The sequence below is a fragment of the Podarcis bocagei genome (assembly GCF_964188305.1).
Source record: "Podarcis bocagei genome assembly, chromosome: 5".
NCBI lineage: Eukaryota > Metazoa > Chordata > Lepidosauria > Squamata > Lacertidae > Podarcis > Podarcis bocagei.
The window spans coordinates 73,437,680-73,464,525 of record NC_138129.1 but is presented as its reverse complement, the minus strand read 5'-3'; the positions used below and the strand labels follow the sequence as shown (position 1 = coordinate 73,464,525).

At 41.8% G+C, this 26,846-nt stretch overlaps 1 protein-coding gene across 2 annotated transcripts in view; it reads right to left on the bottom strand.

Moving 5' to 3' along the window:
* Positions 1 to 4,036: 4,036 nt before the first annotated feature.
* HS2ST1 (heparan sulfate 2-O-sulfotransferase 1) overlaps positions 4,037 to 26,846 on the bottom strand; it is a 94,130-nt gene continuing 71,320 nt past the window's right edge. Inside the window, exons 3-7 of one of the 2 annotated variants that reach the window (XM_081194084.1) lie at positions 21,951 to 22,036; positions 16,074 to 16,218; positions 14,628 to 14,725; positions 12,907 to 13,064; positions 4,037 to 10,484 (exon numbers count right to left, since the gene is read on the bottom strand). In XM_081194084.1, the coding sequence (XP_081050210.1) occupies positions 10,258 to 10,484; positions 12,907 to 13,064; positions 14,628 to 14,725; positions 16,074 to 16,218; positions 21,951 to 22,036 (714 nt within the window). In that variant the 3' untranslated portion in view covers positions 4,037 to 10,257. The remainder of the gene's footprint in view (positions 10,485 to 12,906; positions 13,065 to 14,627; positions 14,726 to 16,073; positions 16,219 to 21,950; positions 22,037 to 26,846) is intronic. The other variant, XM_081194085.1, reaches the window with a different exon arrangement.

Sequence of the window (26,846 nt, the reverse complement as noted above, 5' to 3'; positions counted from 1 at the left end):
GCAAGATCTGCTTTTGTTGTTTTTAGAGATTTTTGTGGGTGATTCAATTGCTTTCAGAAATAGGGTTTTGTGTTTTATCCTATTTTTTATTTAGTATACAACTTTGATGGTCTCTAGCCGCAAAGCAGTTTATAAATCTGGCAAATGTAATAACTTAAAAGATATTCAGGGCAGAAGCAGAGGAGTCCTAGGCCTGTGATTCTGACATCCTGTTACTGCGTATGAAACTGCGTTACACACCAGTGTTTAGAATCTGAACCCGAGTAAAAACGAAACACCCCAGAAACTTAGGAACAGAGCAGTTGTGTCCATGCGAGTAAACACAAGCCGTAACCTTTGCAATACTTTATTCCGAAGCCGAAGAAAACAGGCTGGGGAAACCACTGCACAAAACAGCATTCACCGGATTTTGAAGTGTGCACATCTGCTCTGAGCCCTGTCCGAAGGGTCAAATGTGCTAGCTCTTTCTTCTTCTTCTTTTTTTGCTGCTCATGGCATTTTCCTTTCCTAGACTAATTGGAGGGTTTTATATCTATATATATATAATTAAGCCCCAAAACTCAGAGGACTAGTATTCTAGCCAGCTTGGTTTCTACCACGCTATAAAAACCTACGGAAAGCTAAGGGATTATTCCTCAGCAAACACAGCTCTTTACAAAAACCTTCTTCACACTGTTAGGGCCCTCCAGATAAGCTTGCAAAGGGTTTTATGGAGGTCTCTTTATAGTTTTATAGGCTGGGTAGTACACAGTAGGGAACTGCTCAACTAAGTCACACCATTGGTTCACCCGGTTCAGTACCACTGAAACTGGCTGGCAGCAGCTCTCCAGGTAGTTTCAGACAAGGTTCTCTCCCCGCCCTACCTGCAGGTGCTGGGGACGGAACCCAGGACTCTTTGCAGGGTATCTTCAGGAGAAGAAAAGGCTAAGAAGATCTGGAGTCTGTGGAGCCTTGTATGCCTCCTTCTTGCCACCCCTGCAGCCCAGCTGCTGCGAAACGTCTTGCTCTGCTTTCCCTTGGACCACATCAGGTCGAGAGGGGGGTCCTGTTGTCTGGGCAGCTCAAGACCTCCATCCACACTGCCCAGGCTGGCACCCCAGGAAGGTTGCTTTGGTGCTGCTAACTTTAGAGGGTAGTTGTAAAAAGTAGTTTGAACAGTTGAAAGCACACTGAACAGTTGAAAGCAATATCGCCACCTAAAAGGTAGCCTTTCATAGGGCCTGCAAGGGAAACTTTACGCTGCTATCATTTCTTAAGTCTTACCTTTATTTGCATCAGGGGAAATCGTAGTCACCCATTCATTTTGTATTCTGGCAGGTTTATCTGGAATGCCAGAAAGACATTTTATGATTATCTCATCAGTATCCGGCACTATGAAAAAAATGCCGCTGAGTCCAGCCATCAAGACTGCTATTATTGCTTTGCATAAGACTAGGGCTAGATCGGAAACAAGACTAAACAGTATTGCTTTGTACCCAGATGAAATCCTTCCCTAACCAACAAGCATCTTCTCAGTGCAATAGTACTAATTTGTATTCAGACTTCCTCTTAAGAATGTGGTACCTGGCCTTACGCTTGTCCCCCTCAAAGTTCTGCCCATTTCCCAGGCCTGTCTACTGCCTTCTCCAAATCGGTTTTCCTGTTTGCCTGAGTGAAGTCCTGTAGAGTGTAGATAACATAAAACATCAATGTCATACTTGGAAGTTTTGTTTGAACATCTTAGCAATGTTTTCTCAAAGCCGTCCAGCTTCCGGTGGGTCATGCATACTTGGAGCAGGACATCTTGTGTGCCATATCCCTGTTTCAGTAGAAAACCCAAATTGCACTCGCTTTGAGGATCCAATTAAAAGTATGTGAATTATCTTGCAATCACATTCATTTTAAACAGCTTAATGCTCAAAGCGGGAAGACAACTTGAAAGGGCACCATCTAAAACAAGTGTGTTTATGAAGAAGAAAAACTGGCAAACTCTTGCCTGGCCCCTTTAATTTTGATGGGGTTACCCTGGGTTATTATCAGAAGTTGAAAGGTCCCGAAGCTTTTGTTTTGAACCCACAGGTGTTCTTTGTAGGGCCTATTTTTTAATAAAGAGTCTTATTTGTTTTTTTAAATTAGCTCATATTGTGAGTTACCACATCTGTGCTATGTGGTAATGAAACCCAGGGGGAGGTCACAGCAGGAGGGGGGCTTTAGCAGGCAGAAAACATCTGGATATCGCTTTCGAGATTCACTTGCAGCTTCTTGCATTTTATTAAGCAAAGAAACTTACACTGTGCTCAACTGTGGCACCCAGGAAAAATATATTTCTATAAAAAATACACAAGCCTAGCTCTAAAGAAGCATTCTCTCTGCTCGGTAAGTTTGGGGCTACCTAGCAGACCATCGGCAAGGCAGTGTCCACCTTTAAAGATCTTTGCACAACTTATACGACATCATTAAAAAATGTGCATGTTTTATTTCACAGCATGCTGGCCGTGAACACTGTGATGTTGTCATGCTCCTTGGTAACCAAATGGCTCCATGTTGAAAGTTGCGGGGAAGTGACCTAGTTTTACAGGCCACGCAACTGCCGATTTCTAGAGGATAAAAGCTGTATCGGACTGCACCTGTAGCAAAGTTGTACATAGGGCAGGTTCGACATTCAAGTTTAGAAATACAAGAGACCTCTCTCCTTTCATCTGCTTCCCAAGCTAAATCCCAAGTAGATTTAACCTTCAGAAGTCTCCTTGGCTGGAAGTGCAGGTCATCCCAAAAAGGGCTGAAACTCCAGACAACAGTTGCTTCGGCGCGTAAAACGCTGATGACTAAATATTTAGGAACTATCCCATTAAGAGATCAAAGCAAGCACTTAAAAGCGGAGTCAGCTGACCATCCCTCAGCTAAAAGGACAGCTGCGGTAGAGAACTGCTAAGAGCTCAGAATTTCCATAAAGGTTGCATTGATGCATTACAGCTTTGGGGTAGCAAATGGGCAGCGGGAGGGGGTTGCACCGCCTTAATCGCATGTCGAAACGTCCCTCTCCGGAGATAGCTCACTTTTACAGAAAGCAGAACGTTTCAAGAAGGCAGTTTAACATGCTTGTGTGTGTGTCTAAGTCTCCAAACAAAAGCTTCCCTGTTTTTCAAAACCAGGGGAGCTTTCTGAGTCCCAGTGGCATGGCAGCAACTGCCACCACCTGGAAGTCATCTTCAAGCCTGTGCTGGTAATTGGAGCTGCACTGCCATTTCCTCGGGGAGGAAAGTCAGGCTTGAATAGGCCAAGGTTATATGTACTGCTGGCCGGGGTGGTGGCTGGCTCGGGCTTCAGCTATCCTCCTTCCAAATTTGTTGCTTTCCGGAGCCCTAACCCCAATGCTGTGCGTCTGTGCCTTTGCTCCTCCTATTCACAATTTCCTTAAGGCCTAAGGCTGATGCCCAAGAGTTTGGTTTCAAAGGCAGACGCTCTTACTGAGTTGCCTACCTGAGCAAAACAGGAATCTGTTCCAATTGGAACCTCGTAAAAGTATGGACACTCAATCCATAGCTAGGCCTTGCCACCATTTAATCGATCACCCACTGAATCTCATAATTTCATAACACAAGGTTTCTAGAGTCCTACCTCTGTGTACATGACTACAATGGTACCTCAGGTTACATACGCTTCAGGTTACATACGCTTCAGGTTACAGACTCCGCTAACCCAGAAATAGTGCTTCAGGTTAAGAACTTTGCTTCAGGATGAGATCAGAAATCATGCTCTGGCGGCGCGGCAGCAGCGGGAGGCCCCATTAGCTAAAGTGGTCTTCAGGTTAAGAACAGTTTCAGGTTAAGTACGGACCTCCGGAACAAATTAAGTACTTAACCCGAGGTACCACTGTATTTGAGGCTGGTTTCACTGCAGAAATGGGACAACAATAAAGAGAAACCATGCCTGTGATATTTATACTTTTTAAACCCAAATGTGTGCATTTTCGTACTGACTCCCCCCGCCCTGGCAATTTGAATATCTGATATTTTATTTTCTGGAAGAAGAAAAAAAAAGACACTAGACTCTCCTCCCCCTTTCCCATTGGGCATTTTATTTTATATATCATTTGCATTAGGTAATCAACTGAAACACTTCAACAACAGAAAGCTCTCAGCAAAGTACAGGGGGGGGGGGAAATGAAGCAATTATCTCAAACAGATGTGACAAAACGGTTTTAGATTTGGGAGTATTGCACAACTGAAATCAGCACGTGAAGAGGAAGGAAAACGAGAGAGGGGGGCGAGCATCTTCTAACATGGATTGTGAGGGGGGAAAGGCACCATTTAGCTGTGTGTATTAAAAAAATAATGAGGCACAATCCAAGTTCTCAATATTACATTCGACACTGCTTCTGAAATGCTCGAACTAACACAGAAGCTACGGCTTCCATTTTCTAAAATTTCGGTACGAGGGGAAAAACAAGCATCTAAACAGATTTTTGAAAGCAAACCTGCTATTAAAAAAAAAAAATCTTTACAAGGGTTTCAGTTTATAAATAGGTGCCACAAAAGTTTACATAGCTACATGGTCTTAAAATAGGATATATTCTGGCAGCTGATCGTAGATTACACGCTTTTCCCCCTCAAAATCTCTTTCTGGTCTGATCTCTAGGACTCATAAAATGATCCACCTTTTAAGAGCTAAATTGGCAGTGCGTGAGACAGGCTTTTCAGCATGCTTTCTCTGCAGCATAGTTTAGGCACCATATTTTCTTTATACAAAACACTTCTAATGCCACATGATGTATTCCGCCCCACCCCCTTCCGCTTAAAAAGCCACAACTTGATCTGCTGTTCTGGCTGCAATCCTATGCATACTTACTTGGAAGCAAATCTCACGGAAATCAGTAAGGCTTTGTTGCCAAGGGCATGGATACAGGACCAGAAGGTTTTAAACACAGGCAAATGTTTAGGATGGGAATGACGTGGCAGCTGCCTGTATTCAGAAATGTAAAGTGTCTCGGCAGCAATACAGATTCGGAAATAGACCGCTTTTTCAGAAAACATCGCTTAAGTCTCTAAGAATATACAGTGTTTGAACAAGTCCGTGAATGAACACATTTGTATATTTTGAAGCACTTGCTCGCAAAAATATTCTATGTATAAAGCTTTGCTTCAGACCACATGGCTCTGCACGTTAAAGTTTTCCAAAAAGGTACCAATAATTAGAATCTGCTACAAATACTGTTCAGCTCTTCAATTTGCACGCTTTCGTAAGTGAATTTGCAGGTTGCAGATTCTAGAAGAACAAAATTCAGTGAATTCAGGAGGGAGGGAGCATCTCTCATTTGTAAGGAAGAAATGTAGGCTATTTGTCAGATTTCTAATCCACCTTCCAGAGCCTAGCTGTTCATAATTTTTTATACAAAACAAAAACAAAGGGCCCCAAACAATCCTCTAAGAGCAGTAACAAATAAAATTAATGAACCGGCGCATCAAGCACACATGGATTGAAATAAAGTCTTAGAAGTTATTTTAAAAGCCAGTGTCAATATGGCCATGCATATTTCCCTGGAGAGGGCATTCTGAAGCCAAGAGTCACCACTAACAAGGCCCTCTCTCTGGTACCTGCAATTAAATAATTGTAATGGTGAGCCAGACAGCAGAGCCTCCGAAGCTGATCTTAACACCTTGGTAGGCTCATATGGGTGCAAGCGGTAGTTCGGATATACTACTGGAGTCCAGTTTAAAGGCTGCAAAGGTTAAAAGCTGCACATTAAACTGGACCCAGAAATGAATAGGATATACTTAGGGTGCCTGACCTGCCAAACCATGACTAAAACAGTTTCACTTGCAGAGTAGACAAACACTCATAGACTAGTGCCACAATGCAACCTCTCCATACTTGCGTCCCAATTCCACAGTGCTTGCATGTATAGATCTCCCATTTAAATTCAACACAGCAAGGCAAGCACACAATTATCCAAGTCTCCCATCCACGTGAATAGTACTGCCCTTTCCTGTATGGATGTGGACTCTCATACAATAATTTGTAATGATCCAATAGCTCAAGGAAATACTATCATAATCAGGAATGTTATGGCAGATATAGAAACCCATCTAGAATTCCAGGTTTCACCAAACATGTATGAACAAGCAAAGAGAAACGAAGTCCCTCGCTACCTAGTGATTTGTAAATGAATTCCGTAAGACTTATTCCAATGTTCCTAACTGTACTTTTCAATGCATGCATCAAAATATTTCAGTGAACTTAAATCTACAGGCAATTGTCACCAGGGATTGTGGGCTACAATTTGAAAAAATATATTTTATTCAATAGCCAATACAAGTTTATTTCTGGTTGACAATTAAACTGGGAAAATAAGTTCCCCATTGGGGGGCAGGGCGGGAATTAGTCACAATAGTCCTGGCATATACTATTGGGCTTGGAAACTCTGGCATACATTTTTCTGGTCAAAACACTCCTCTCCACCCCTTTCCAACATTTTACGTTCAGATCCAAACATTTTAAACAGCTCTCCCCCCATAGTGGTATATTCATGGCTCTGTGTCGAGAAAACAATGGGCAAGACCCATCACCTGTTAATATGCTGTGCAAATTTTTCTATGACAGCAGCCCCTTCATAGGATGCTACTCTGGAGGGCTCCTGACCTTGAGAAGAGCTTTTTCAGGGGGGTGCCTCTTAAAGAGCAGGGGAACTCAAAACAGAAATGATTCCTGATCTCCAATCTCACAACAAACCATGGTTTACAAACAGCCATCAAAATCAGGAGCTGAAAACACGGTTTCAAACTGGTTTGCAAACCTTGCCTGCAGAACAATGTTCCAACAAGCCATCATGGCTTGTTAGCAACACAAAATCACTGTCTGGTTTGGGATGAGGTTTCACACTCTAAACCATGGTTTGGGAGGTTATCCAGGGATTTGCAGGGAATAGAGGGGAAGAGAAACCATGGCTTGCCTTTATGTCTGAAGGACCTGCCATGTGTGAGCAGGGCAGCCACTCATACTTGATTACGTTCCAGCCAATTTTCTAAGCGCTGCAAATGAGAACGCAATCCATATAACCATGCTAGTCATAATGGTTAGCTTTGAAACCTTGAGAAACAAGGTTTCAAAGTATTTGGAACTGTCTGAAAAATGGGGTAGGAAGAAACGATTTAAGGAACAGCAAAAAAGTAAACCGTGATAGCTAAGTCCAGAGTATTTTAGTCCTGAGTGAACAAGACCCCAGAGACCTAAGCTCTGAACTTCTTCCCTCTTTCCCCTGAAATTCAGATAATGAACCACCAAAGGTTCTCCTTGCAGCTGTTGAACCAGAAACTGGATTTTAGTTTTTGCACTTGCAAAGCAGATCTTTTACATGCAAAACATAAAAACAGCCATAGGTAAACCATTCCTTTCTAAACTTTTAAATACTGTCCATATGAGCAGACGGTATGAGTCACATTTTCAGTGTCTCTTTGCAAAGGCAGTTTTAAGCATTTAGATGCCTGCGTTTCACTTTTTAAGCACCTTTATTCGGTGCTCTCCTTAAAAGTAGTTTACCGCCGCTTCATGAATAAAGTATATATTATGGAAGAGAGCGCAGGGAGGATGCCCATTATAAATTTCTGCCAATATTTTCAAAATTGCCTACCTCTCAGTTCTGCAACATCTTATACAACTAGGGAGAAGAACCAAAACGCCATGAGAAATTTTATCATCCCCAACTAGAGTGGGGCATGGCGACATCGTCTCCCGAAGCCAAACACGACTCAAGAAATTTCATTTATGACTTAGGGTAACTTAAGCTAAGCTGTCCACAATCGCTCAAGCTTAAGATGAGCACATGGGAAACCAACAATTTCTACTTTTATTATCTACCCGTCAACTATTTTTCGCTTACAACGCTGCCAGTGTTGTCTTAGACATGGTTATTCAGAAGCCCCATCGGGTTCATTAGCGTTTTACCCTCAGATTACCGTACACTGGACAGCCGGAATATCGAAAATAAACCTTAACTACCAAAGCCGTTTCTACAGGCTGCCTAAATATCTTAACACCTAATTAATATAAATGCACCTCTTGTTTTGAGGACATGTCAACACAGTGGATATAGTATCGGGAATTGTAACCAGCCTACCTCGTGAAGGCTCTGAAGGGTCCAAATGGCAGCTTTGCTAATTGTTTGCACAATCATACTTTCAGTCAACTTGGTGGCACTATGCTACACCGCCCTTGGTTTTGAGGCACTCAGACTCTCTTCCTAACATGTGAGAATGGAATCAACAGGCCCACTAACATATCAATCAGCCTGGACAATCGTGATTCTAGTTGTACTCCGAGCATCAGCACCTGACGTTGAACACGCTGCTGCAAGTAGCAAATTGGTCTAATGACAGTTTGTTTTGTTTTTGTTTTTTCTGCGTCTCGTTCAGTTGAACCAACATGGCTATGAAAACACTCTGGCTCATGGTCATACATTGGGGAAAAATTAACAAAGAACGCTACAAATGACTGCTGACTAAAAAGAAGAAACTGCCTAGGAAGGCGGTGTTATTTTTGTATCTTTAAGAACAAGGCAAAAGGAAGAAGAAGAAGAGCAAATTAAAAGCTTTCCTTAATATACTCATTACCCTTTTGTAACAGGATCCCGTTTTTGGCATCAAAACATTCAGTTTACAGACAGCTAACAACTTTGTGTTCGTATAGCGGACAATTTTGGTAACGTTCTTCTATCAATACATCTATGCTGCACTTTGACATCCTATAGAATATGACGCTCAAAGTCTGGATTTAAATGAACTAAAAAAAAATCTGCAAACTTTAATATATATATATATATTTTAAAAACAAAAACAAAACATAAACCTTCCAGTAAAAACAAATGCAGCTAGGGAATTTGAAGAACTGCAGTTTTTCTAGAATTTTGTTAAAATGGAGCTTCCCAGTATACAACCAACTGCTAAACAACCTCGTGTATAGAAGTTACTATAAGGTGCTAATCATGGCAAATGCACATTTACTGAAGTAACATACAGCAGTGCCCTGAACACATTGACGTCAATTTCTGTGTATCTCTTTTGGCCAGGCCACAGGCATCCGTTTTCCTTTTCCTTTTAAGCATGATAAAAGGATGCAGATTAAGGAGGGTGTTTCTTTCTCCTTTTTTTGCAAAGGGGGCTCCTGGACAGACACACTGTGTATTTAAAGTTGTTGAGGTCATTGAAGTGCATTTCAGCGATGTCCAAGAGTTAACTCAAAACTGGAATTTGAATAGCAGGTGGGATGCTTCTACTTCACATACGGCAAAACTGGTGCAAAAATGTGTTAAACTAGTTGTCCATAACCTTTTGGTCCAAATACATAAAATATGCATTATTTACAGCATTTTATTCCTTTTTTTCCAAATGCAATGCTTTAAAACACATTATAAAGCACCTTAGTAAAAATATTCTACAGGTAAAAGTATCTAAATAGGAAACCCCTAACCATACCACAGCTCACTAGTTGAGTCATAATATGGATTCACCAGTAGTTCTTTAAAGTACAAAGAATCTATGGAACAAGGATACAGAATTCACTATTTGTTTTATATTGAAGTGCAGGCAAAAGCCAGCTTCTGAAGAGGTGTTTTTCCCAACATTAGTTGGAAGTGCAGAGGATATTAAAGAAACACTGCCTTGGTTTTAGGCGTTCTGACAAGATCACTATGGAATTTGAATTTTCAAACACACTGATGATCAATTTAGCTCTTTAAAATGAAAACCCCACACTGATAAAATATGGGCAAGTCCAGCTGCAGCATTTCTCAGCAGAACATGATTGAACATGATTCATGTGATATGAATTCACAAGAACAAAGCACAGATGTCAGCCGGTTATTAACATTATTCATAAACGTATACAACCCAAATTTCCATGTTGAAGCTAGGGAACCAACAGCTTCCTCTTCCCAGGAGGTTAACTAAAATAAGCTGTTCTATGAATCAAAAAGAGCGGAAAGAGAGGCCTTTCATCTTTATCGTTTCAGCAACATAATTGGTAAGTGGTTAGTTTCTGTAAATGTGTATGTAGGCTTCTGCAGGAGTTGAAGAGCAGCCTTCTTTGAGATTAAACTGAAGTTTATACTTTTGGATTACCAACGTATCTGGTCAGCAGCCATCTTCTTTGAGGAACCCACAATTCATTTTACTGAGCTCAAGGACTGAGGTGCCTCAGTTGGTGCATCAGCAATCTACAAGTTGGGGCTGAAAATAAGAATGTGGCCCAAAGGTTTAGTCCCTAGCCTAAAAAGATGCATCGTCCTTAGTTCGATTTAGGGTAAATCTTTTCATAGAAAAAGTTTTGTGCCAGAATGTACAACTCTCCATCTTTTTCCCGGACGGCGTGTGCTCTGACAAACTGAAACTGCTCCAGTGCAAATTCGTAGAACTCATTCTCCATTTTCCATATTTCAGACTGCTGCAGCTTTGCAATGGTTTCTTTTGTGGGGAGTTTCTTTTCTGTTGTCTTCCTAAGATGAGACTTCTTGCCTAAAAGCAAAACGTAGAAAGTCATAACTTCACTTTGACTCATAGCTTGAATGCTCCCAGAGGAGCAGAAACATAGACCGGGAAAAGTTTGTGTGTCTCTGCGCAGGGTATTCTTTCATCAGCAGGTTGCTAAATGGGTACATAAAGTGACAGAACTTGGGCCAAGATTTATTAAGCCTCCGGGACTGAGAAACTGGAAGCTCTGACATTAAACATGAATGCATTTGCATTAGTGTGCTCTCTCAGCGCACATTCCTCCCGCTGTTTAAAGAGCTTAATTATTAAAACCATAAAGAGGAAGTGTTTGCATTGGGAACTGCATTTCCTCACATCACATCCATTTAAGATATCTGTTTCAATCATGATTAATGCTTCTTTGGAAACTCAGTATGATCAACGATAAAGTTAGTAAAAAAAAAACTTCACAACAACCGGGCAGACAATTTGTTTCACCAAATTCACAGCAACCTCTCACATGATGCCATCAACAATTTTCATTTAAAGGCAAGGTGGTAAGTGAGTCATCCTGAATATTTGTTGTGGGAATATGCTATTTGCATTCTATGCAGCCATGTGCTATATGCATTATATGCTTACAGTACTAATATACCTCTTATTGCTATCAAAGCCAGTTCTCAAGGTTCCGACAAACAGGGACAGTCAATGTATATGGAGGGACTACATGTTTCACCACCCCTGACTACGCTGTCTGGGGGCGATGGAACTGTAGCCCAATAACACCTGCACATGGGCTACCCTTGAACTACAGCAGAATCCAGAAATAGAGGAGCAGGCTTCGTTCTCAATGTCACTTAATCCTTGGGGAGATAGAAAACAGTTCCATTCCTATTCTTCTTTTGGATTAGACGGCGGCCCCAAGAATCTGCATGCCTCTACCAAGGCAAGTTGCAAACCACAATGAGCTTACTGAAGCAGGCTGGTCAGCAGGTTATGCGACATGAACAAGAGTAGAGTCTTATCGCTAATCATTCAAATTTTACTTGAATCAATCCGGTCTGATCCCACGTTCTTTGTGGACTTTGCCTACACTGCTCAGCTTCCTTATGTCAGCCTGGCAGCCCCTCTTCCTTCTTTCCAGCAACTTGCACAACTATTCTCACACTGAATAACTACAGACATTAGGAAGAACCTCCTGGCAGCAAGAGCTGTTTGACTGGAAGCTGGTGGACCCACCTTCCTCGGAGGTTCTGAAACAGAAGTTGGGATAGTCATCTGTCAGAGATTATTTTGTTGTAATTCCTGCACTGCAGGCGGTTGGGCTAGTCAGGTGAGCCTTGTGGTCCCTTCCAACTGTACCATTTATGATTCTATGGCCCCATAACATTGGCTGGTATTTAAAGCCCCATAAGGACCTGGGAGTACAGTTCGTACTGCATATAGCTTCTCACCCACAGGCAGAGAGGAGCCTAGTGGGCAATACAGCTGTGTACTTGATGCAGAGCATCCAAAAGAGGAAACTGGAAACGACACTGGGATTGCACATGTACCAACATGGGTAAGTCAGTCTCTTGAGGCGGGTAGGGGATTGGACTGCTGTTTCAGGAAAATTGCTCATTCGTGCCCTAAAGCAGGGGTCCTCAAACTACGGTCCGCAGGCCACATCCAGCCCACCAGGTCCACATCCAGCCCACCCAGGAACTGCAGAACCCGCGGCGCTCCTCCTTCCCATGGCCCAGATGGCCACAGCCAACAGGAGCTTCCTTCCCTCCAAACCGCTACTATTCCAAGCAGCTGGGTCCAATCCCTTCCGGCTTCTCCTCAGACCACACCCTCCAGCACCTTCCCACTTGGCCACCCATCAATCCCATTGCGATCCCAGGTTGCCAGGCAAAGCAGGTCCGAATGGGGAGGGACCAGTCCTTGGACCAGCCGGGCCTGGAGCCAAGCCGAGGGGAGCCACTGCCACCAAGGAAGGCCTGTGGAAATGCAAAGGCACAGTGGCCGTCACCAGCACCACAGCCGGGCCTGGGGTGCAGGGTCTCCTGCTAGAGGACACTGAGGGAGGAGCAGCCAGATGCTGCCACCACCATTGCCCAGAGCCTGAGGCGGCACCTCTTTATTTTCCTCCCTCTTATTCAGTCACCCTCCTCTCTCTCTCTCTCATACCCCCCCCCTTGAAATACTTATAAGTTTATGTTGATTAAAACCGTTCTTCATTTTAAACATTGTATTGTTTTTCCTGTTTTTTGTGCACTGCAAATAAAATACGTGCAGTGTGCACAGGAATTCGTTCATATTATATTTCAAACTATAGTCTGGCCCCCAACAGTGTCTGAGGGACAGTGAACTGGCCCCCTGTTTGAAAAGTTTGAGGACCCCTGTCCTAAAGGGTATGTGAAAGAGAAGCTTTGGGGGGAAAGGAGGAAGATGAAAATGGCCTAGCGGGTGGCTATTTAAATACCTGTGCGATATAGTTCTGTAGCACCCCTGAAGAAGCGGGGCAAAGCTGCCTCCAGCAACATAATAAAGTCTTCAAGCTCTTCAGTAACTCCCACTAGGAAATATTCATTAATCAAGTTGTATTTGGCTTGTTCCAAAGCCCATCTGCTTCCCACATTCCTAAAACGATAAAAAGTAATTACAGGAAGGTTTTGATGTCTGCCAAGAATTTTGGTTCCCTTCATTTAGATATTCTCACACCAGGCTAAAAGAATGGCTTAGCTGTTATCTTTGCACAGGCAAGAAAACAAAGTTTCAGCCACACACATTTTTAATTTCCTTTGCTTTTTCCCCCCTGCTCCCCATTTTTTTTGCTCTCTTCATGGCCTAGGTTAGATGTCAAAAGATTTATGGCTCTGATTTCTAACTTTTTGATAACACTAATGCCTTTTTCAAGTATGTTGCATGGTGTTCAGTATGGAAAATTTTTCTGTTATATCAAAGAGTTCAAAAGTTTCAATTTTGACGTGGCATAAAAGCAGAAACTGAAAGGCATGTTGGAACTTTGCACCAGTCTTCCACAACCGATTGCAGTTTATCTGCATTTTAGCAAGATTGCTCTGTAAGAGGATAAACAAAGAGAGGTTTGCAGAATGGTTGAGAATTCGTATATCTGATACTTTGAAAGCACTTGCTGAAGCCTTGGTCCAAATAATCTGAAGCGACCATATATGCATTTCTCTCCTACATAGAAATACACTGGAGGAGATTTGTCATACATATGCCATCTGACACAGCATATTAAGGATATTATCTCAATTAAAAGTAAAGAAATCGGAGCTACTATTTTTTCTCCTACTATTAAGCAAACCGTGTAACAAGGCTTTACCCTAGTTACTGTAATATGACAAATCAACATCTAAACTTCATTTCATGAACACCTTCAGACATTCAAAATGGAATTGAGCACTCAAATTAATCCATGTTTACATTATAGCAGCCACAAAGTTTATTTCCGCCAGCTAAGAACAATTGGGTTTGAGACCTAAAGGTTGAACATTTATACCGGGTTCGAAACTGATCTTGCTGCTACCAGTGAGCACATCTCCCTAAGCAGAACTTTGCTCAGATGATGCTCCAGTCATTTAAAGGGAGAGGGAAGAGACTTAGGAGACCATCCACAACAGCGGAGGAATGACAGGGTGAGGAGCAAATCAATGCCACTTCTGCCAGTGGGATCGAAAGCTTTCTGTGGATGAAAGAAGCCTTCTATCCACAGAATGCTAAGCTTAGATCCAAGCCAGGACATTTTAAACCGGGGGGGGGGGAATCCCATAGTAACATGGTTTTTAATCAACATACCAAAACACTGACACTGGTGTTTAGAAAGGGGATACAGAGTTCAGTTTGAAAATGGTTGGTAGTTTTCTGTAGCATTCATGGAAATTCAATCAATAATAATGGGGGTATTATTTTTGTTTGTTACTGTGTTATGTATCTTTGTGTTTTTATTTTGTAAACCACTCTATGATCCTCAGATGATGGGTGGTATAGAAATTTAACAAATAATAATTCAACCATTTTTCAGTTTGATACTTCAGAAGATAACCACAAAGTACACTTGTTAATCAAATGTGTTCTTTCTCAAAATCTTAACCTCTGCTACACATTCTGATTTAATAAAATACGCTTCACATGGATAATTTATTTAATCTGCAATTTAAAGCAATTCCATCGTCTTACCAGCACTCAGAGCTGTGGCCACAGAAGAACGGAATTTGAAGCCAGAGTTTCTCAGGGGCACAATCAGAGCCTCCAGCTGCTACACATTCATCAAACGTCTGGAACAAAGACAAAAACTCAAGAGTGAGCTATAAATTTCCATCTTAAATATCAAACTTCTTAGTGCAGTTATTTTTCTACATGAACTTGGGCTGCGTTACCTCACAATAGCTTACTAAGAGGCCTGTCACTTTGTGCATCAGTACATGCTGACTCCCAGCTGTGGGCACCGCACAATGAGATAGTGAGGGGTGGCTGGCACACACAGAATTCACTGCAGTGTGACATTTGGTATGCAGCTGCTAGTGCCCCAAAGGCGACAACTGCACTGGTGTGCAGAGCCACAAGCCATTTTGTGGGCGCTGTCAAGATTCGCAATTGCCTCAACACACGGTAACCACAGCAAGAACTGAACGCTGACTCAAAATAGCCCACGATGTGTCATCCATGTGTCCGACTTCAGAAGTTCTTGGATTCTGTTTTATTAACAGCAACCAATTTAAATTCTACTTATATTTCTTCTGCAAAAGCCAGTGTGTCAGAAAACAAGTCATATTGCTGCTACCAAGGGAAATCAAATGCTAGTGTTGAAAAGTCATTCTGAAGACTGGCCTAGGGAACAACACTGGGTGGGGAAACTTATCTAACAAGGAGGGACACCACCCTGTGCTCTGTGCCTTCTTATTTGCTCTTTTAAATTAGAAGGCCAGAGAGCTGCGTGTATGCGCATGCACACGCTCCATTGGTCTAAGACAGTGATGGCCAAACTTCGCCCTCCAGCTGTTTTGGGACTACAACTCCCATCATCCCTAGCTAACAGGACCAGTGGTCAGGGATGATGGGAACTGTAGTCCCAAAACAGCTGGAGGGCCAAGTTTGGCCATCACTGGTCTAAGACAATGTGGAGCTCCTCGTTCAACATTAAACCATATTTCCATAGCTCCCTTTGTCCACAGTTAATGCACAATTCATTGCAATCCTATCTTTACATAATTAATATTGAGTCAAACGCAAATCTCTCATGAGTGGCACTTCACTCATGGAATAAGTGCTTCTGGGACCTTCTAATAGGTATGAAGACAGAGACGGTCTTTGATGAGCCCTCCTAAGACCCCTAATAATCTGCTCCAGAGAGTTGTGAGACCATCAAGAATGGTGTAGAAGGTAGTGCAGGAAGGATTCAATTTAAAAATATTAATAACCACACACGCACGCGCGCACACACACAAGCAGATGCCTCCATTGGACCAAAGGTTCTTGCATTCATGGAAGACTCCTGTGAGTGGGAACTGTATTTTAGGATCAAGCCTATTGTTCTGGATTAAATTTGCTTTTCAAAATTGCTACATTTTGAGTTCAGTTATTATCTCCATAATTAAAGCCATGAACGAAGCTGCCAAAATGTACTTTTACTTTTTTATCCCCTTGCTTTCGTCTTCGGAGTCCAGGCCTGTAATCATCGCCAAAGCGCAGGAAGTAATAATAGGAAACCAGCCGCTCTATAGGATCTCTTATGACATTGATGTATATTGGTTTCTTTTTAACACCAAATCTGAAACAGAAGAGATAAATCCGATTGACAAATCAAAGAGTTTCCTGCATGATGTAAAAGTGGATTTGGGGTCAAAGTTTGTTCCAGACCATTCTATTTTGTCATATTAAGGCAAGTTAGGAGCAGTGCTGAGAAACTGACAATAGTACTTTTTCCTGTTTCAAAGGTATTAAAGGCTATAAATGCTTTAGAAAACTTTCCAAGAAATCTTATCCCAACAGCATTCCATTGAGGTAAATTTTAAACATACACATTTAATATTTACATATATTCATTCAGTTTATTTTGTCTAACAAGTATTATCAGCAAAAGTCCTATCTGGTACTTCTCCTTCCAACAGATGCGGCCTCTTACAACTATGCTTTGTAACAAAGAAGATAATGCAGCTGGTGTGACCACAATGACCAGATGGGGGAAATGTAGGAGGACAAGAGAGATACTCAGAAATTGCCCTTGGTTTTCTAAAGTGCTGCTGCACAAAAATGATCATGCTTCGTATGGAATAGTAGATGAAAAAGCAGTTAAATTTTAGCTCAGTGCAACAGATCTGAAATATTCTAGCACTGGCTAAAACCTAGCACTTTGGCAGTTAACATGCTTGCCATATTTAATACATATTTTGCATGACTATTTTATGAAAACTCAAGCATTAATTATGCCAATGACATCATAGTGATCTGTATTGTTGTTGTTATTGTTGTTGTTGTTGTTGTTTTGTTGTTGTTGTTGTTGTTGTTATTAATACCACCAATATGCACCCGACACAGTTTTAGAAGGGACGCAGGTAGTGTTGTGGTCTAAACTACTGAGCCTCTTGGGCTTGCCAATTGCAAGGTCAGCAGTTCAAATTCCAGCAACGGGGTGAGCTCCCATTGCTCTGTCCCAGCTTCTGCCAACCTAGCAGTTTGAAAGCACACCAGTGTGAGTAGATAAATAGGTACCACTGTGGTGGGAAGGTAAACGGCGTTTCTGCACGCTCTGGCTTCTGTCACGGTGTTCCATTGAACCAGAATCAGTTTAGTCATGCTGGCCACATTACCCGGAAAAGCTGTCTGTGGACAAATGCTGGCTCCCTTTCCTGAAGAACGGTAAGCGCCACACCCCATAGTCGCCTTTGACTGGACTTAACTGTCCAGGGCTCCTTTACCTTTACCTTTAGAAGGAACCCAAAGAGAATGTGTTCTATTTATCTGCTGCTCACACTGTGCTTTGACACAGAGCATGTCTCCATGCTAGGCAGGGCAACCTTCGTACACTAATTAGCACTGTGTGCCTTGCAGGCAAAATAAGCATGGCCTATTGGTTGAATGTACTCTGCACTTCGTACTGAATACTGCTGATTTAGCAGAATGCAGTTAATCTACTGTATGGTAAGAACTACAAAGATGCTTTTAAACAGCTTTGATGTATACTAGACCAACTGCCTTCCAACGTGCAAAAATAAATCTGTTTAAAGAAATATGAAAATCAATTACATGCCAGGAACAACCATCAAAGCTAGCCTATAAACCTGGACATTCAAAAATAGGGCTGTAAATACAGTTTGGGTGCTTTATTGCTTTAAGGACCAAAAAAAGGTGCTTTTAAACTCTTCCCCGTGCATTACCACAGTTACAACAATGTTAGCAAGGCAACGGACAGAACAAAGGTATCAACTGCAGCTGCTTGGATCTGCCAGCCTTGCTTGTTTTGAGGATGCCAAACCCTTCCCAATCCAGCTCATTAAGGCCAGCCAAGTCCACTGACCAAATAGTAAAATTGTCACATTGGGAAGGGAGGTTCTGTCTTTTGTTGGAGCAGTCTCCACCTATGCCTGAAAAGGCAGTCTTCAGACAGGGATGTGATGACAAGATTTAGAATGGCAACCCAGTCAGCTAGGTGGGGAATAAAAAATAGAGCAGGATAGATCTTTCCTTTTTGGAAAAGGTCCCTGAGCACATGATGGCGCAGCAACTGCAGGCATGGCCAGATGGAACATCTTTCCTCACTCCACTTGGAAGCAGGTTTCCAACCAGGTTATGTCCCTGCGTTGCTGCCGTTCTCGATTCTGTATGCTGACTGCCGTTACTTTTACCACTCTTGTCTTTTTACTGGAATCCGACTCAAGACTTAGAGAGGATGAGACACCATGTCTTTAGTTTCTCCATTACAAAAGCGAAAAGGGAGATGAGGCCAGGCCTCTGCCCTTTCCTCAAGCAAAGGCGAGAGAGATGCATCTGGAAAGGCAGAGCTGCTGTCACCATTAAGAGAGGAGGCAAAGCTTACTGCCACCATCATCAGTCATGTCGCTTATGATTTAGGCCTGCTGAGAATTTAAGGTCCCCATCCCTAATTTGCAGGTTGCCATCTGATTAGATTTCACTTTGATTCAGATTTGATTTTAGGATGTATTTTAATTGATTGCTTAATTTTATGATAATATGTTATATATTTGATGTTAGACACTCTGAGCCCAGTTTTGGCCGGGGAGGGCAGGGCATAAATAAATTAATAATAATAATATTAATAATATTAATAATAATATTAATAATATTAATAATAATAATAATAATAATAATAATAATAATAATAATAATAATAATAATAAATAATAATAATAATAATAATAATAATAATAATAAATAAATAAATAATTTACTATTGATTATTATTAATTATTATTATTATTCCACCATGGAGGAGTAAATCAACATATGCCTCGCTGCTCATCCATGATGGATTTAGATGGCTAGTTGCCTTCACAAAACTTAAATGGAGTTAAAGCAAGTTGTTGCTTCAGATTTTTTTACTCAAACATTTAGCATAATGGGGGGGGACTCCAAATCCGGTCAGGGCCCCTTGGCATTTCGAGATAAATACTTGGAATCCCTGTATGCATTCATCCGCTCATTTGACAGATGATGGTTCCAAGTACCCAGAGCAATGAATAAATGAATTAAAAGGAATGAAGAATGAGGCAGAATCAATGGGGTTTTTTAAAAAAATAAAATATAATGGTGCATGAGTTTTTGTCCTCTACCACTTAAGTGAAATTTCTAGACAGCTCCACCACCACTGTCATAAAAGTTTTGAAATTCAGTGTAATTTTATGAGCGTATATACTGAATCAAAGCATTATGCCAGAGTTTTTCTTAAGGAGGATGAATCTTTGCAGTAAGATTTTACACTTCTCTAACGCAATAACGCAACATCACAAGTTACTCTCGCCTATTGCCAAGAGCAAGCACAGCACTCAATTTGTTATTTTAATAATCGAAACCACAAATAGAAGAAAGCAAGCTGTTGCAGGGGGGGAAATAAATCATTTAGGTGAAAGGGTAACAAACAAAAAAAGCCACAAGGATAATGCAACCCTGGAGGAAAATATGCATATGAATGAAATTTGTGAAATTGCTTAGCTGCCTTTCTTGAGGCAAAATGTTTTTTAGGCTGAAGTTACAGTACCTACAAAATGTTTTAAGTTTTATTCTATGAATAATGTAGAGGATAGAGTAACACTTACCTAGCTGTTCACAAGGTTATTATTTCATTAGGTATTCAATGCAAGAGGTTTATTAATATAGCATATTGCACTTTCAAATTTGGAGGAAGCAATGCAATTTTACGCTCGGGGATTCTTTTTTGAGACTGAAGTTTGGCAACCATTTCTTTACATGTAGATTTCAGCTGCTGTTGTAACCTTCAGCACTCTCTGTCTGATATTACGTTGCATGCACAAAATATACGGAACATAAAACTTCTGGTGCCCCCACCCTTGTTTTCCACATTTGTCACAGCAAATAAATTAAGATGGATTCCAGATAAAATGAACAGCTGAAGTCCATTTCGCAGACCTTCCCCTTCATCTTGGTTAAGCAATAGTGCAGCCTTCACTAGCCTGGTGCATATAACTCCATATATCTTGGGCTGCAACTCCCATCAGCCCTAAGCCAGCTTTGCCCATGGTCAGGGATGATGAGAGCTGTAACCGCAGACATCAGTAGGGTACCAGCCTGGAAAAGGCCGTAACAGAGAATTGGCTAGTAAAAAGGGGGCCAAAAGGGTGGGAATGGAAGGGAGGGAATAGTATCATTTTTGACCTCCGCTTGTGATGTTCTCGTAACGAGTTCCCATGATAAGAGCCCATCCGGTTTCACAACCTAGATAATGTGCAAGAGATGCAGGCAGATTCGTTGCTGAGGTCAAACAGGTGGGCAGAACAGAGTGCAAACAATGAAGTCTACAGCTGGGTGGTAGCAATCGTGATGAGCAGCAGTTTGGTGTGCCCACTTCTGGGCTCGAGAAGGGACTTCTGGTGCTAGTTTAGGACTCCGTGTCAAACTGGGCATCGAGGAAGCTCCTGTTCCAGTATGGTTTAAATGGGAGTGAAAGAAATGCACTTCTTTCAGAGAAAGCCTAATCTCTCCCCACCTGACCACACTGCTCAATACGATTCCTGCCATCTCATGTAAGTAGGCATTTATGGAGCCATTTTCTACTAGTCAGATTGGCTACAGCAGGCAATACGAGGCCATAAAACATGATGTTTTTCAAGAGGCAGCAAGTCCGATAGCAGTGAATTCCAACTACCACAGCCTGTTTGTTAGGGTTGCCATATTCCCAAAAATGAACCCCCACTCCCAAAAAAGCCCAACAGCTTTTTCTTTTATTTTTTGGATTTTAAAATATTTTTTCTTTAAAGAATCGCCCTAGTTGCCATACATATCTGGATTTTCCAAGGACGTTTTGCCGATTCGGCAAAAATCCACCCTGACGTCATTTTTGCAGCCCAATCCTCCAATGTTTCCAGGGAAAACCCAGACGTACGGCAGCCCTACTGTTATGAAGTAGGCCTGAAGAGATACTGACTGACTAAACAGAGGGTTTCTTTCCATGTGTTCTGGCGCTACCATCAAGTACTCTGTGCTACTGAAACACTGCACCACTGAAGGCAGTAAGTTGATTTGCTATTCTAAAGGAAGGCTGAAAGCACTGAGCGGAGTCATTAATAGCTCAATCAAATATTTAAAAAAATAACTGCTTCCTTCATTTGCATGGCTGACAAAACTGTTGTCGAATGCATATATCCATTTTTGGCTAGTGTTATGGGGGTTCTCTTGTATGATATGGTAGAGTCAGCCCAGGGAACAGCAGGCTTTTTAAATTTTATTTTGCAAAGCACCTTCTAATATGAAAGGCTCTACGGGACAGCAGGTGGTCACTAGTAAGTTTTGGGAAAGGGGTGGCACCAACAGATAAGTAGCAATTAGAAGACAAAAGAAAATGTGGAGAATCTTAACTACTTAAAGGACTAAAATCACCAAGCGGGAACTGGTTAATTCCTTGATTTGCTGCTCAGCAAGACTGTTCTGAGCTTTATCCCCACACAGTTCTCTACTCCAGTTATATATTTGTGCTTTCAGACAGCACACAGATTTTTTTTTTTAATTAAGAAAGTATGTTTCCCAAGAGCTTAGTCACCAAAGAACATCAACAGGAAAGGATGGTGCATGTCCAGGAGAAAAAGACTGAAATCAATCTGAATGAGAAGTCAGTGGGGAAGAGAAAAGCTTTACTGAAAATAATAGAGGGGTAGAAAAGAGCATGTTCAGAATGTAACGGTGCAATTTCTGTTCATGACCATTAGAGGGCAGTAAACTCTTAAGTGAATCAGTGCAGTGCTTTAACAACAACAAAATAAGCTGACAAGGACTCAAAATGCTGCAAACAGAATTGTACGTTATGTGGCTTACTTTGCAAAATCCAGGAAGGATATATGTCCATGATAAAACCCTGGCTTCATTTCTTTCCAGGACGTTACATTCTTCACAAATCGTACCTGGGAAGGAAGAAGAAAAGTTTCTTTAATGCTTAGAAGAAGAAAAATTTAAGATCAATGAAATAGGCTAGTATTAAGAGATGCAACTCAGCTAATAGCAAGTGATAACAGTAAATGCGCCACTCGAAAGCTTTCTTAACATAGCCATAATGATACTTCAAACTGATACAGCATTTTCCAAAAGGGCTCAAAGTGCCTCTCATAGATCCTCTTAGCAATCCTTAAAAGCTGCCATTTTTCTGGGCAGCATGATCTTCCTTCTATTACAGGTGAGAGGCTGAGAAAGCAGTGTCTTGTCCTAGGCTACCAAGAACCTCATAGGCGAGCTGGGTTTTTTTTGCTTCCTAGCAAATCTATTAAGATTAAAGTGAAATAATTAATGCAACAGCTCAAGGGGACCCACATATAACATTCTGTAAATCTATTTGCTTTCTCTTGAGTGATTTGTTTTAAAAATAAGAGTGCTGAAATCCTCCTCTCCTAATGTCCGTATTCCAGGGCAACTGCACCATAACCTGAGCTAAGTTTATGGGCCTGTTAACTGCAAACCCCAAAATGGTTCAGCTTGCCGAGTAGAGTCTGAAATTTGCAAACATATAAATAGGTGTGAGCCGAGGGAGAGTTATCTATTGGCTGATTTCACATAGGAACTCCTCTTGATTCTGCACCCTGAGATTGTTACTGGAAAAGATATCCAGCAATGCATTTCTGATACTTCCAGCAAATAGGTTACCTGCTTCCCAAGTAGGTCTACCACCTTCCCTTCCTTTTAGCTTTTGAACATATCCCAGGATCCCTTTCACTCATGCCAGTGCCATAATTTGTGTGAAGGCAGACAGATGGACACATGAATGTGAACACACATAACTGCTAAAACAGTGACATGACCAATTTTAGTAAATACCTTTTGGGGGGTGGAGGAGAGATGGTTATTGGGACAATAAGATGGCTCTCTGCTACAATGCTTGTTGTAAATCACCATGTGATGTTTGGATAGAGGATGATATGCAAATTCTAATTCTAATTCTAATAATATTTCTCTGCCATCCTGATCAAGCCATTCCATTTTATATACCTTGCCCAGGATTTCCCCCTCTTGGTTTCTCAGCTTTATGGGGCTGTCTTGTAGTGCCCACTTTGGTGTTTGTTTTTTCCCCCCCTTTTTTCTGCAGACTTAACCTTGGGGTTAAGTCATGTCTGCTGGTAATTCTCTCTTCTGTGTAGGTGGATGTGGTTTTGGCTACATAAACATGAGCACAGGAAGATTTGAACTGGTGTTAAAAGAAGGAATTATGACATTCAGAAGGTAGCAAAGTGACTCAAATGCTCCAAACCAGATTTGAGTAGTTTAACCAAGTGGAGCAGCCAGAGGGTGTTCGTTTGCCTTTAGAAAAATAGTTGATAAATCTGAATACCACCATCTGTTCGGTTCTTAATACTGCAATTTTAGAAACTGATATACTAAGGCACACACAAAATGAACACACCAGGAAGTATCTCTGTACCGTAACAGATAAAGGCATATGGTCTTAACAATGAAAGCAGAGATGTCCGACTGTACTGATCTCATAACTGATCAAGGAGTCCTATATTCATGGTAACATATAATGGTGCTTTCACATTATAATGAATGCATGGGGTATGTGTAGATACATAAATACATGCATAGAGAGTTCATAAATGACAAACACAGAGAAATATATGTCTGTAATGTTTTCTATCTAACTGCGGAATGTACCGTATTTTTCGCCCTATAGGATACACCGGCCCATAGGACGCACCTAGTTTTCGGGGGGGGGGGGAATCAAGGAAAAAAATATGATTCCCCCCCACACACAGCTCTGGGAGCAGCGGACAGGCTGCACGCAGCCTGTGCGCTACTCCAAGACCTTCTTCCTGCTTTTGCGAGAGGTGGCGGAATTCCCCCACCTCCCGCAAAAGCCCCCAGGAGCCGCGCGCGGCTCCTGCGGGCTTTTCTACAAGGTGGGGGAATCCCCCCACCTCCTAGAAAAGCCAGCAGAAGCCGCCCAGCCCCTTTAAAGAGCGCACGGCTTTTGCCTGCTTTTGCGGGAGGTGGGGGAATTCCCCCATCTCCCGCAAAAGCCCACAGGAGGGAGAAGGGACGGACTCCGCCAGTCAGTCCCTTCTCCCTCCTTGGGGAAAAGCCTGCTTTCTCCCACTGCCAGCCTCAAAGCTGGGTTGGAGAGTGGCGGGAAGGCTGCCCCTCATCCTCTGGGGCTGGCGATGGGGGAAGCGTTGCTTTCTCCCACCGCCAGCCTACAAACCGGGTTGGAGCTGGCAATGGGGGAAGCACTGCTTTCCCCCACCGCCAGCCTCAAAGAGCAGACTCTCCTGGCTTCAGCAGAAGCAACGCAAAGCCTCTGGAGCGCAGGCTTCGCGTTGCTATCGCTGAAGCCAAGGAGCCTGCATTCGCCCCATAAGACGCACACACATTTCCCCTTCATTTTTGGAGGGGGGAAAGTGCGTCTTATAGTGCGAGAAATACGGTAATCTGAAGTTAAGCTCTGATGTGCTGCTGTTTCTTCTAGCACTCAACCAGATAGCTTTGGCTACTTGTGCAAAAAGAAAGAAAGAAAAAGACTGAGTACTCCACATAAGCTGAATTTTGCTTTCCCTGTCATTGTCTGTATTGATGTTTACATGAGGCAGCAAGACGGTTTAAAATGGAGAGTACTTCCAACTGCAGGATGCTGATATCTCTCCCTCAAATAGCAAACGCAAGCGACAACAGCCAGCAGCCACATGGTCGAAACAAGGAGCAGCTATCAGTCTACTAAGGTGGAACTTGAGGTTTTCAGAAGTCCAAATACACACATACACATGAACCTAAGAGAGAGTGAAAAGCCCTGCTGAAGTAGGCAGGCTCACTAACCACTATCAGAAGAGAAATGGCATGGGAAGGAGATGGAAGGGGAGATTTAGGTGACTAAATGCTGCAACATTTTTATAGCATGTCTCATATGTGGTTTTCTGAAGAGGCCAACATTTGCTAGTTATTTAAGTGAGGAGCATATTGGCTTTTGTTAGAATAATGTTCAGTTCACTGTGCTATGCTGTGGGATGGGAACATGGGATATAGTAAACCATTAATGTATTTCCTTTAATTGTCAAATACAATGATCTAACACTAAGAAAGAGCCTCCAGAGGGACAGCTGCAACAAAACAAGAGCCCGCTCTTAGTTCCCTTTTAATTCAAATAAACTTAATAGATAGATAGACAGATAGATAGATGAAAATAAAATAAGCATTTTATGGTTTGTTAAATTTGTATACAGCCCTTCATCCAAGGACCACAGGGCAGTTTAAAACATACAAACACAAAAATATATACCATAGAAACAAACAAAAACAATATTCCCCCACCCAGTTTAAAAGGCAATAGATTATTTAATTAGCCAAAGCAAAGGCCTGGAAGAGGAGGAATGATTTCACTTGGTGCCTAAATATATGTACTGAAGGTTCCACAGGGCCAAAGAGCACTGCACCCTCTTGAAATGACCGTGAAAATAGGACTGGAACCACCGCAAAGTAGTGCCATATGCACTCCCAAGCTCAGGCAGCTGCTCTAAAAGGATGCCATGGTTGATGGTTATCAAAAGCTGTTGAAAGATCAAGGAGAATTAACAGGGACAGAGTTCCTCTTTCTTTCTCCCAGCAGAGGTCATCATACAGGGTGAGCAAAGCAATTTCTGTGCCTAAACTGGGCCTAAACCCTGATCAAAATGGATCTAGAAAATCAGTTTCCCCCAATAGTGCCCTTGTCTGTCATAAGCAGGGTCACCGCAGTGCACCAGGGGCTCATCCTCAATAGCTGCTCAACACCAACAGACTCTCAAATTGATCTGCAGATCTTAATACTTAGCAGAGTTACGAGGAATCAAATGGTGCCCTAATTCTGAATGAAATAAAAAGAACTGAAACAGTCTTACTGGATAGAAGTTGGTGAAAAATTGCCCTAGCTACTGCCAAAACATGGTACAATGAAGCAAATATTAGGATGACCCAGAAGCACTCTACGATAATAGCCTAGTTGGCTAGGAAATATGAAACCTCTGAAATCAAGTCCCCAGGTTCCATCAGTCACAGATCCTGCCAATTCTGTTGATATTATCTGGATTGACATATGACCAGTTGCCAACTGCAGTAAGAGTGGCTACTGCAAATAGGGTGGGTTGTCTTAATCTCCACTCTCCACCCAATTCTGCTCTCCCAGAATCTTCATAAATGCTGGATAAGGGGTTCCAGTGTGGTGAACTGGAATGCAGAAGACATAATTGTCCACTGCCAAATTCTTGACTATCCTACAATCTATTCTAGGGGAAACTGTGTTTTCACATTTTCTGTGGCCATCAGAATGGCAGATTAGTCCAAAATATTTTAGTTGTGGGAACCATCTGCTTGCTCTCTTTGATACCAATATTTTGTCTGTCATCTCACATCCAGAATTATGAATTAACACTTAATTTGTGTTGATAATGCTGCATTTGGTGGCCAAAGCTTTTCATGGAACAGGTCAGCAGTAAGCTAACGGAATGCCCACTAGTAACCAATATATTAAAACTATTCAGGGTCAAATATAGTCTTGTGGATATTTTTGCCATTATTTACGAATATCCACTTTACATATAGTATAGAAAATTGGGGCAATTACTTAGTATTTTAAATTCAAGATAATCCTTGGAATTTAACTAACAAAAGACCAAAATATGTGAGCAAGTTTCTACAGATGTATTTTTCCCCTAGCACTTTTAGAAAAATAACTGAAAAGCTATTTTTGAACTTCTGGTA